This window comes from Phocoena phocoena, chromosome 11 (genome assembly GCF_963924675.1).
Source record: "Phocoena phocoena chromosome 11, mPhoPho1.1, whole genome shotgun sequence".
NCBI classification, from domain to species: Eukaryota; Metazoa; Chordata; class Mammalia; order Artiodactyla; family Phocoenidae; genus Phocoena; species Phocoena phocoena.
The window spans coordinates 71,694,687-71,707,418 of NC_089229.1; the positions used below are offsets into that span (position 1 = coordinate 71,694,687).

Here is a 12,732-nt window from a genome sequence, read left to right on the forward strand (position 1 = left end):
GGGTTTGGGAAGGGAATAAGAGTGCTAGTAACTATGCATGTTTTACATATGTAAACAATGTTGTGCAAGACACATTTGGAAATATACGTATAGAAGAAGGGTATGAGTGTGAGGCAGCAAAGTGTAAAATGTATTGAAGATGATAGTCATGATATTATTGAACCTCAACTTCTAGCTAACTACCTCAATGATATGCAAAATACAAGTAAAAGAGTGGGTTGGGGGAGTGACATTAATTTAGTTTTGGTCTTGCTTAATTTGTGGTACCTACAGAATGTCCAGTTAGAGATGTAAATTCAGAGTTCTATCAATGTAGTTCTATTAATGTAATTCAAAGAAGAGTTTGGGGCTGGAGATATAGATTGGAGGTCCTCCATGTATAAACACATCTGCCTATTTTAGTGAAATTGTCTAAGAAGCCTCAGTAAAATGAGAAGAGGAAAAAGATACAACTTTGGAGAACTGAGATTTAAAAGACTGGCAAAAGTGAAGGTGTCCACAGAATGTAGAAGTACTAATTTAAAATGATGTCACAGAAACAACAAGGAAAATGTTTCAAGAAAGGAAGAGTGAAAATGATATCAGATTCTACAGAAAAAAATCATAAGAAGGCCATGGGTGTTCTCAGCAGAGGGAGTTGTCATAGAATGAAAGGAGTGATGAACAAAATTTACATTTTCATAAGTTTAGCTGTGAAGGGAAGGAACAAAACAGGAAAATGGCCTCATCCAGATGAAGAGTAGAAGGTGAGTACAATGGAGAACCATGATATGACTCAGTTTCTCCTTGACTTCTAGAATTCTCATTGCTACCAAATAAATACATATGTTCCCTAATTGCTTGAAAAGTTGTATTTATTTTTCAGATCCAGTCAATAAAAGAACAAAATGACTCATAATGGCAACTCACATTTTGAGTGACATAAAATGTTTAGTTATTCTCATTATTTAAGTCATTATTTTTACTCACTTACAAAATAAATACCTGGTCTGTTACATTACCTGGAAAGGTAATACTATTTACTATTAACTGACTGTTGAGGTCGTAGATTGTTGGCACATGTCTAAGCAGGAACACCTCGTGGTGTGCCTGTATCTGTAAGGTATTGTATCGCCATCAGGACAGTCAAGAACAATTTCTCTGAACTCATAGTTTTCTTCTTGGCAGCAAAGGCATGAATTTTTCAACTGAAATTTATGATAATCATACCTAAAAAAAAGGAAAATTAGGTAATAAATAATTTCAGAATGTCTTCTGAAATAAATTGACATCAATGCTCAAATTCTAATTGTCTAAGTGATTTAGCAAGTCTTCCAACCAACTTATTCTTTCCCTACACCTTGCATTTCCCCCTTTACTGTAAACTTCTGGTATGGATTCGTTAAAATTGGTATGTAAGACCAAAAGAAAAAAGAAAATGAAAAAAGTCCAAAATGGAGAGATTTACCATTTCATAATTAGAGCATTATGGTGCAAAAACTATAAACAAAACAGTTTTTAAATATACAATTAATATCAAATTATTATTTTCCATATATTAATCTACATGTAAAAGTGTACAAAAGGAAAAATATGTAATATGTTATGTCTAAAATGTAAGCAACTTTTTAAAAAATCACTTTTTAGCAAGAGTATTTGCTTAAGTAATCTCTGTAATCACTATATGAAAATAAATACATTTGTCATAAATGTATGTTTGACTTACTTAGAAAACTACTTCAAAATGATTAATTACTATTTAAAATGTTTATTTTGATTTGCAGATATTAATATTTTCATTTTAATCAGGTCCTGATCATTAGCTCTCATGTAAACATTTGTCCATGTAATGTTTTAAACACTTAATTTTCTCCACAGTGTTCCAAAATTAATGCACAGTATACATTCAAGGAAAAACTTACCTGAGAGTCTTTTTGCATTCCCCTGTGCATCTTGCCATCTCAACTTTTTTCTTGCAACCATTGTAGTTAACAGTCACACTCACGGGTGAAGATCTGCAATTAGTTTTACCTAGGATAACAGAGTCAAAAATGAGGTTCAACATTAACAATTGCCAAGTCTCAGTTTTCTTAACCATAAAGTAGAGAATAATAACAACAAAAACGTCACAATGTTATTGAAAGGGATTAACTGTCTCAGCATCCATAACAAGGTACCTCGTTAATAATAAATGTTATTATTATTCTATTATTACTATCATAGGAGAAGAAAGAATAAAAGAAGGAGGAGGAAGGGAAGAAGGTAGAAGGAGGAAGGAAGAAAGAGGGAAGGAAGAAAAGACAGAGAGATGGTTGTTTCTGATATCCATTTTCTCATTGCTGATCATCCTTATGATCTAATACAACAATTTACAACATAACCTACTGATGTTAGGAGAGCAAACTAATTTTTTTCCATGAAAATTAAATTTTCTCCCTTGTAAACATCACTGGTTTTTACTGGGAAGAATGCTGCAACCAACATGCGTGAGAAAATATAATACTTTGTATTAATTGTTTGTGTAATTAATTATATGCATATGGTTAGATTACCTGTTGTGTTAAAAACACAGGAGACTTTCTATTAGTGATCTGTCATTTTGTTTTAAAGAAACACTAAATTTTTGTCAACAGTTTACATTTCCTCCGTATGTGGAACTTGATTTTACTTACATGTATAGCAGCACTTATTTGAATCATAGACTCTGGCTTCCTATAAGGGTATGAGGAAAAGAAACAGGCTGAAAAACCTCTGTATTTTCCTATAAATAATATAACATTGTTAACATATTGAAATAGCATCACAAAGGGGGAAATGGAACAGATAGACATGCTGATCTCAGATCCAGTCAGCACAGACGGGAGAGTATAGCAATAAAAATGAGACTATTGACACCAAATTTGTTCAACAGTAGTCAGAAAGGGAAAAACAATGTTTAAGTTCTTCTTTAAAATAAAATACCAAAAAATAAAAAGTTACTCTTCCCTATTTGAATTGAAAAAGAATACTTTCATAATAACATTACTACTTGACACTAAGTTTCTCACAGGCAGGATTTTCGTCTTATAAATTATTATACCCTCAAACTTATCAATGTCTCAAAGTAAAAACTCAGTAAATGTTGAAAGCCAACACTGGAGTTCTAAAATAAAACTTTAAACTATATTATCAATTATAGCTTCAGAAAGAAAAAGTAGTTAAATTTAAACCTTCCTTAGTAATTTAAACTTAAGCATTCATTAATAAAAAACCCTCACCATATTTTTGGGGGATAAAAATTGTGGCACAAAGAGAGATCTGAACAGTACACATTTATGTGATTATATTTAAAAAATATGTTCTTTTACAGGAAATGATTAAGCTGAATCCATGAACCTTGAAAAAAACAGTTTTTTGTTTGTTTAAAAAGCAGCAATATGCTTTCTACAGTAACTTACTTCTAGACTAGCACTAGATTAAGTTTTATAGAACCTGAAAATATATATTTGATATGAAAAATATACTTGGCAATAAAATGTGTATGACATAACTGGAATGGAATCTACAGGAGATGTATAACTATTGTCTAGGCACAAACTTTTCCAAATAAGGAAGAAGACAGGTTGTGTTTATATTTAACATGAGAAGTGAACCTTGTTGTTCACTGCTTAAGAAGATGACTTACTTCTGCACACCAAGTCTGCTTTGGGCAGTCTTGTACCACCGCAACGAAACCTGTGCTGTGGCAGAAGTAGGAGACACATGGGTTGCTGGGGTCACCAAATGAAGCACCAACCTGGGAGGTAGGGAGGGGGACAGAACAAATGAGTATTCATCTTGATTTATTTTTCAGGTTGACAATAAAACCTGTAATTCTTTTTTCAAATTTATAATGTTTAGTGAATTTCCAGAGGCACTTTCAGCCATTAAATTAATATTTAAGAAAAGGTGATTAAAGTCTTCTACTTCCATTAATAAATCAAAGGTCTTCACTGAGAGCACAGAATGTGTCAAGATTCTCAATCCTCAAATTAAGATTCATCTATAGTAGCTCTATTATATTTTTCAAGGATTTTAAAGAAAATCCTTGAAATCTATAGTAGCTCTATTATATTTTTCAAGGATTTTAAAGAAAAGTCCCAAAAGATATTTTCTATCTTTCCTTGTGTTCCTGTGTTTTTAAAGCTCTCTAGATTGCTTTATAATTACTTTATGTTTAAAATTCAAACATCAGTTTGAGGAAATTCCATTTATATCAGGCCCTCAAACCACAAGTAAACTTTCTGTTAAACTGAAATTTTATTATTTCAACTATTTTGCATAAAAATGATTAGAGATAAAACTTTTCTTTGTTCTTTAAACATCGTCGCATTTTATATTTCAAAACTGTCATAGATTCTCAAGTCAGATAACTTTTGGAAACTAAAATTTAAGAAGCCCAGGTAGAAATGTGAGTGTAATAAATGAGTTATATCAAATTAAATTATTATTAAATTATAGGCTCTGTTTTATGTATTTCCTAACATACCACATATTTTATTTTATATTTAGATTGTTGTAATATTTAGTATCACCAGTTCAAATTTATTAATATCAGTTTGAGAATCATCTGGTTTTTATGGCTTTGTGATACTTTTCCTAGAAAGTTAAATTACTTTTCAATATGTCAAATCAATTGTCAAATCCAGCCCTGAATATACTGTGTTGCTATAATCCCTATAGTAGAGCTCTAGTCTTTTGGGTTTTCGTATTTGATCTCTGACTGTTCCGCCATCTGATCTTTCTGATTACAATTACAGTTTAACTCTCTTCACTGATTTGAACATTGTATGTCTTCTCCATTTGGTGAGACCCATGGGAAATTTTGTTCAGAAGCTCCATTGCTAGGTTAATGATCAAGTATATTGCCCCCTTTTGAAGCAAGTTATGGTGGATATTGTGTTTGACATTTCTTTTGAAATGAATATGGGAAAGAAATAAATTCCACTCTACCATTATCTATGATTTTTTCATATTAGCCAAAAGAGCCTGCATTTATTCATAATTATATTAATAAAAGTATTTTAAAGTAGAAATGACCTTACCTCATAGTTGGTATTCTTAAATAAACATGTTCTTGGTTCTGAAAAATAAGTACATATTTTACCCTAAGATAAATATTATAATTTTTTATTTACAAAACAGAAATTGTATATGAGATCATATTTACCAACCAATAAGGAAACATTATAATGTTTCTTCCCATAACACCATCATCTCCTTTTAACCTACTGATTACATTCATAACTGGGTTTCCCCTGTTCCAAAGATAGTAAGCTTTAAGAGGGCAAGTACTGATTCTGCTTTATTTATCACACCCATCAAGCATTTGACTCATATTAGTAGCTCAATAAATATCTCTTGAATGCGTAAATAAGTAAACAACTATTCAATTCAAGTAATGTATTATGAATACATACCACAGTACCCGATTTCACAGCAGGTATCATTAGCTTTGAACTTTACAAGCCTCTCTTCAGTTTTGCATGTGGGTGGAGAAGGACACTCCTTGGGTTTACAGTCTACGGTCTTTGCATTTGTACAGGTGCATCTGTGGCAATTGGCAGTCCATATGTCTCCAGGCTACCAAAACAAACCAAGTTTAGACTTCTATTTGAATACAGGAATGACAGCAAATTTGGATTAAAGTAGAGACAAACTGTGTACTTACAGACTTCTTTTCTCCCAGTGGACCATGACAAACTGTTAACATGAAATGACAAATGCTAATTAAATTCGGCAAACAGTAACAGTCAACTATCTGTAATAACCACCAGGTTGACCAATACTGAATTGGCACTAGTATTTCAGAGATGCAGAATTATGAAGGATTGTAAGGTGCTTTAAGGTAGATAAATCACCTCCCCCTACTCTGAGCAAACTGTCTTTAGCAAGCATATATATAGTTCCTATTTTTATAATCCTCAGAAAGGATAATTCTTGACCTGTCCTTTCAGTGATCAATAAATCTTATGGATACTGCTTTACTTATTGTTTCACTTTCTGACTTCTGTCTCCACAATCCTAAAAGTCACCAAGACCTCATAATTACCAGTCCCAAGCGCTCTTTCTCAGCTTTTCAAGTTCCCTACAATAGCTGACATTTTTTACCTCTCACCTTCTTGGAAACGTTCTTCCTTCAGATTGAATACTCTGAAATTCCTGTTAGCAGCACTTCCTCCTTCCTCTTATTTTGTCTCTATTCTTCCCACTGGTACCTTCCTCCATCTTTACAGTATCTACTGTAACATCAAGTGGATGACTCTCAAACTTCTAGCTTCTGTATAAACATCTCTTGTGAGCTACGGACCCAGATCTCCCTTGGCCTAATAAACAGCACCTCGGCAGATTTAAAAGAACCTCAGACACGTGCACAAAATGTGCACAAAATAGATTGAATCATTTTTCCCCTAAAACCAGTTTTTCATCTAAGTTGGCCACCTCCTGTTACAGGCTGAACTATGCTTTCAAATACTTAAGCTTAAAACTTAGAAGTCATCTTGATTATTTCCTTTCCATCATTTGGCATTGAACCAATTGCAAAATCTTGTATCCTTATCTTCACTTGAATCCCTTCCTTTCCTGATTTTACTTGTTACAATACTACTCCAGGACATTAGTATCTTTTTTTTTTTAACATCTTTATTGGAGTATAATTGCTTTACAATGGTGTGCTAGTTTCTGCTTTATAACAAAGCGAATCAGCTATACATATACATATATCCCCATATCTCTTCCCCCTTGCATCTCCCTCCCCCCCACCCTCCCTATCCCACCACTCTAGGTGGTCACAAAGCACTGAGCTGATCTCCCTGTGCTATGCGACTGCTTCCCACTAGCTCTCTATTTTATGTTTGGTAGTGTATATATGTCCATGCCACTCTCTCACTTTGTCCCAGCTTATCCTTCTCCCTCCCCGTATCCTTAAGCAGGATCTTAGTATCTTTGACCTAGCAGAATCTGGCTTTTTTGGGGAAGTCTGACTCAGTCTTCTTTCTGACCCAGTCAATTATCTGTGTCATAGGTAGAACAGTTTTTCTAAAGCCTACTTTTCATCTCATCATTGCTTCAATTAAGAACTTCTGATACCCCTTACAGTCTTGTAAACTAAATACTTTATTTTAGCATTCTGCCTTCTGAGGTTGCCATAACATGTCTCCAATCTATCATCTCGACCTTGTCTCACTTCTTTCATTTACATACCCTGAATTAGCCTACTTATTGTTCTCAAATTCCAATTCTCTAATGAAATACATGAGAATCCTTCCAAAGTATACAATATATGTAATATATGTGACACATAACATGTGCTCTCTATATAATACATAGGTCACATATTTCACTGTGAAATTTATTTTCAGCCTTATATGAAAATTACCTATGTTTCTTTGAAAATCTCCCTTCTCCCACTATATCCTAAGATCAGAGAATGATTTTTTTGGTAACTTTTGCCACTTTGTACAAAGCACATCACATTGGCTTGATAATTTTAGAGGAACTCAAAGTCCTCTAAAAGTATTGAACTCTGGTTATGCCTAATTTTTCTTGTTAAAATTCAGTCCTCAATAAAAGCTGGAATTATTTAGCTTCAAAAATACTATTGCGTAGCAATATTTTGATCAAGGTATCGTATAGTTACATGAAACACTTTATTTAGTAAACTCTATTTTGACTAGGTGACAAGATGCATTTGTTTGGTTTGGTTTTATTAGTTTGTGTGTGACAAAACAAACTATCATTCACTATTTATTTGGTAAATAAAAGCTAAATTCATACACTTCAAGTTTTCCTGTTTTATCACACTTCCATAGCTAGTGACTTTCATTGGCATGACCTCTGAAATTTGATTTAGAAAAACCATTAATGTAGGATGATTGCTTTTTAAGTGGAGGTAAGCTTACCTGGAGGCGGTGGAAGTGATACTGGACATCCTGTGTAAAAACAGACACTTCATATTAATCTCTAAAGTTACTGGAATAGGTTTGGAATAAATATAGTTTTCTAATCACTGAAAACACTTGACCACATTGCTAGTATTACAAACAGACATATTGCCATCAACCTTCCCTTTCTACTCCTCATGGCATTTGATATTCCACCATTAGAAAGTGTTTCCTTTAGATTTCAAATTTTAATGGTAAGAAAATATGAGAATCAAAAGGCAGAATGAGAATCAAGGTAAACTTCTCTTCAAAATTTCTCAGAAGACAGTTCTGATAAATAGGACAATAAAATGTATAATCAAACAAGGAAAAGGATAACTCAGATATATAAAAGATATAAGTATTATTAGTTGCCTGGTTTTAATCCTTTAAGAATTTTTATCCTCTTTTTGTCTTACAATATTTTAATCTTGTTCTGTCTCCACTCCCACAAAATGCTTTAAACTGCTTACTATTTTTTGTGAGGCTTCACTTATCACAAAGTTTCATCAACCTAACAATCCACTCCAATTTCAAATTCTATTTCCAAACTGCTAAAATTCAGATTAATATTTTTATTCTCTCTACCAAGCAGAAGGCTGAACTAGAAATAACAGAATATTTGAGAAGAACTTAAAGTTTCTTTATGTTTGAGTAAAAGGACCCCAACAAATAATAGGTACAGAAAAACAGAAAATAAATTAATTAAAGATGTACAAGTTTGGGGCATAAAATATTTATCTTTACTAAGGGAACTCTAGGCTAATTCTCAATTATAAATGCTTAACAGATTACCAGAAACCAGCAACAGCAGAGAGAAATTGTGTTTAGGCATAAATATAGCAGAAAATTTTCCCTACCCAGAATTCCCAGTTCATTGAAAAAATTTGTAACGGGAGGAATAAGATACAATCTCATACTCTCCACATTGCTATCAGAGCAATTTTTCTAAGACCTATCTGATCATATCATTCTCTTAACAAAATCTTTAAGGAGACCCCATTTATTGTAAGGATAAAGTCTCATTTAAGTTTGGAAATAAGGTCCTTCATAAACATTCCTTTGCTTACCTATCTAATCTCATTTCTTCCCTGAACCTCATACAAATAGTACCAATACCTGGTTGATTCCTGAAGTCACTCATGCTGTCTCAAGTCTCTGTCTTTTTAAGTGCCATTTGACAGGAATTCCCTCCTCACCCTAGCCAATATTGAAATCAATGATCTCTTCCCTAATGCCTTCATTCAACCCTACCAACTAATAAACAGAAATTAACAGTCTCAGTGCACTCCCATGACCATAATTGCTGTGCACGTGTTTGAGAAGGATTAAATACACTATAACGATAGTATCTGTGTAGATAATAATCTCTTCCAGGCTTCCCTGGTGGCACAGTGGTTAAGAACCCGCCTGCCAATGAAGGGGACAGGGGTTTGAGCCCTGGTCTTGGAAGATCCCACATGCTGCAGAACAACTAATCCCGTGTGCCACAACTACTGAGCCTTCATGCTGCAACTACTGAAGCCCACGCCCCTAGAGCCCGTGCTCCGCAACAAGAGAAGCCACCGCAATGAGACGCCCATGCATCACAACACAGAGTAGGCCCTGCTTGCCACAACTAGAGAAAGCCTGCACTCAGCAACGAAGACCCAAGACAGCCAAAAATAAAAACAAATAAATAAATAAATTTATATTAAAAAAAATAATCTCTTCCCCCCCACACACACACACAAAATAATAAAATGGCAAGGGCTGCTACAGAGTCTAGCACATATAAGGTATTAAAGAAGTGTTAGTTGAATAAGTAACAAAGAAATCAGTACTTTTCCCATACTGACCTGTTTTATTTTCATTTTCTTGATCTCCTGTTGCTACTACAGTGGTTTCTGTAAAAGGATAATGCTGTCATTTTATTTATTAGATATAATGTACACATATCAAGTTTCTGTGTGTATGCATGCACGCATAAATGATCACACACATTCACGATTAAGGAAAGCTTCGTGTGGAAGAGACAATTCATTCCAGTGCATTTGGGTCATTTCATTTTACCTGGGTAGGACACTTTGAGGCTTGTTGTGATTCCATTTGACACTGAGGTGGAACCTGCAGAGGGAAATATTTAAAATTTCAGGAATGCACATTTCATAATCCCATTCTCAGAGATTTCAAGGTCATAACTAAGTCTTCCAGTGAGGTGTTCTGTTAAAAGCCTAACCCAAAAATATCCTGGAGGAAAAACAAAATCCCTAGTTGAACTTCAAAGTCATACTCCTAAAGGAAATGTAGGATAATCTTCCTGGCCTTTCTTTGCTGTTTCTTTCCCACCACTCCTCTCCTCCAAACTCAACTCCTCATATATAATCACAGGCACACTGATCATTGAAGGGTCTGTGTTGCTAGCATTCATCTGTTTGCATTCCAGTTCCAGAGGTTTCCTTGACTCCTGTGGAAGCAGTGACTGCTAAGAGAGGCACAAACGTGGTGAGTAGAGGGACTAAAAAAGCTAGAGTTTAACTTCAGGTAAGCTGCCCTGTCTTCTAAGATGTCACCAAGCAAAGTTCATTTATTATTATTTGACCTACCTGTGGTCGAAATTACAGGAGCACTGGTTGTTTCAGATGCTTCCTTGGAGGTAACTAAAATGAATAGGGAAAGAGCAGTGAACTTTTTCTGGTCTCAGAAGAGTGTGTCTGAAGACATCTTCACAAAGAATAAGAGTCTCAAAGCACCTGGAGTGTACTAGTACACCTACTAATGCTGGTTCATGCTCCTGCCATTGAAACAGGCCCTAACATAGCAACTCCTTGCTCAAAGAAGAATTGAGTATTTTCCTATGACCCTGGTAGCCTTATCATTTAAGGGCCCCCTTCTCTTAATGACAAAAACTATTTTCACACTTAACTATTTTGCTTCCTATATCCTGGTTTCCTGGTTCTCCCATATTAGTTTTTTGGGGAGGGTTGTAGGAGTTGTTTATATATTTTGGATATTAACCCCTTGTCAGTCATATGATTTGTAAATATTGTCTCTTATTCAGGAGGTTGTCTTTTGTTTTGTTGATGGTTTCCTTTGCTGTGCAAAAGCTTTTAAATTTAATTAGGTCTCATTTGCTTATTTTTTTTATTGGTGTGTAGTTGCTTCACAATATTATTTTAGTTTATACTGTACAGCAAAGTGAATCAACTATATGTATATATATATATATATATATATATATATATATATATATATATATATATCTCCCCTCTTTTTTGGATTTCCTTCTCATTTAGGTCACCACAGAGCATTGAGTAGAGTTCCCTGTGCTATACAATAAGTTCTCATTAGTTATCTATTTTATACATAGTATCAATAGTGTATATATGTCAACCCCAATCTCCCAGTTCATCCCACCACCACCCCTTTCCCCTTGGTATCCATACTTTTGTTCTCTACACCTGTGTGTCTATTTCTGCTTTGTAAATAAGATCATCTATACCGATTTTTTCAGATTCCACATATACGCATTAATATATGACATTTGTTTTTCTCTTTCTGACTCTTTCATGGTCCATCTATGTCTCTACAAATGACCCAATTTTGTTCCTTTTTATTGCTGAGTAATATTCCATTGTATATATGTACCACATCTTTATCCATTCATCTGTCAATGGACACTTAGTTTGTTTCCATGTCCTGGCTATTGTAAATACTGCTGCAGTGAACATTGGGGTGCGTGAGTCTTTTTGAATTATGGTTTTCTCTGGGTATATGCCCAGTAGTGGGATTGCTGGGTCATATGGTAGTTCTATTTTTAGCTTTTTAAGCAACCTTCATATTGTTCTCAATAGTGGCTGTATCAATTTGCATTCCCACCAACAATGCATGAGGGTTCCCTTTTCTCCACACCATCCCCAGCATTTATTGTTTGTAGATTTTTTGGTAATGGCCATTCTGACCAAGATGGTGGGGGAATAGGAGGATGGAGAGTTCATCTCTCTCCACAAATGCATCCGTAGTACATCTACAGATGGAACAATTCTCACAGAACACCAGCTGAACACTAGCAGAAGACCTTGGACACCGGAAAGGACAAGAAAGATCCCCGCATAACAGGGTAGGATGAAAAAAAGAAGGGAAAAAGAAAAGGAGAGGAAGTAGGATGGGATCTGTGCCCCTGGTGGGGAGCTGAAGCACAGGAGAGGCTCCCACATCTGGGGAAGACCCCTCACTGACAGGGAAATCAGTTGGGACAGAAGGGGAGCATCTGAGGCTGTTGAAGGAGGGTGTGTGGCAGACAGGACACAGTGACACCTACACAGACAGTCCGCACCATAACCCTGCATGCCCCAATCTGGGACGTGTGTCTGCCGGTGCACATGGGGGCTGAGAGCTGAACGTGGGGATTGGAGAGAAAACCTGGGGGGAGGACTGCTGTTGGCTGCAAGGAGACAGCCTGAGGGGATAGGAGGGAGGTAATTTGTAACCAGGAATGCTTCTGGAGATAAGCATTTGCCTATTTTTGTTTTTATTTCCTTTGCTTTTGGAGACAGATCCAAAAAAATATTGCTATGATTTATGTCAAAGAGTGTTCTGCCTATGTTCTCTTATAGGAATTTTATGGTTTTAGGTCTTACATTTAGGTCTTTAATCTATTAGAACTACCATATGGCCCCACAATTCTGCTCCTGGATATATATTCAAACAAAATAAAAACACAAATTCATAAAGATACATGCACCCTAATGTACAAAGCAGTACTATTTACAATAGCCAACATAGGGAAGCAACCCAAGTGTCCATCAACAGATGAATGGATAAAGAAGATGTA

At 35.0% G+C, this 12,732-nt stretch overlaps 1 protein-coding gene across 1 annotated transcript in view; it reads right to left on the reverse strand.

The window, feature by feature from the left end:
- Window positions 1-1,025: 1,025 nt before the first annotated feature.
- MUC19 (mucin 19, oligomeric) overlaps window positions 1,026-12,732 on the reverse strand; it is a 97,707-nt gene continuing 86,000 nt past the window's right edge. Inside the window, exons 64-75 of the mRNA XM_065888182.1 lie at window positions 10,505-10,558; window positions 10,333-10,380; window positions 9,972-10,028; window positions 9,758-9,805; window positions 7,899-7,928; window positions 5,669-5,700; window positions 5,418-5,580; window positions 5,043-5,080; window positions 3,640-3,754; window positions 2,652-2,687; window positions 1,902-2,010; window positions 1,026-1,209 (exon numbers count right to left, since the gene is read on the reverse strand). Coding sequence (XP_065744254.1) covers window positions 1,026-1,209; window positions 1,902-2,010; window positions 2,652-2,687; window positions 3,640-3,754; window positions 5,043-5,080; window positions 5,418-5,580; window positions 5,669-5,700; window positions 7,899-7,928; window positions 9,758-9,805; window positions 9,972-10,028; window positions 10,333-10,380; window positions 10,505-10,558 — 914 coding nt within the window. The remainder of the gene's footprint in view (window positions 1,210-1,901; window positions 2,011-2,651; window positions 2,688-3,639; window positions 3,755-5,042; window positions 5,081-5,417; window positions 5,581-5,668; window positions 5,701-7,898; window positions 7,929-9,757; window positions 9,806-9,971; window positions 10,029-10,332; window positions 10,381-10,504; window positions 10,559-12,732) is intronic.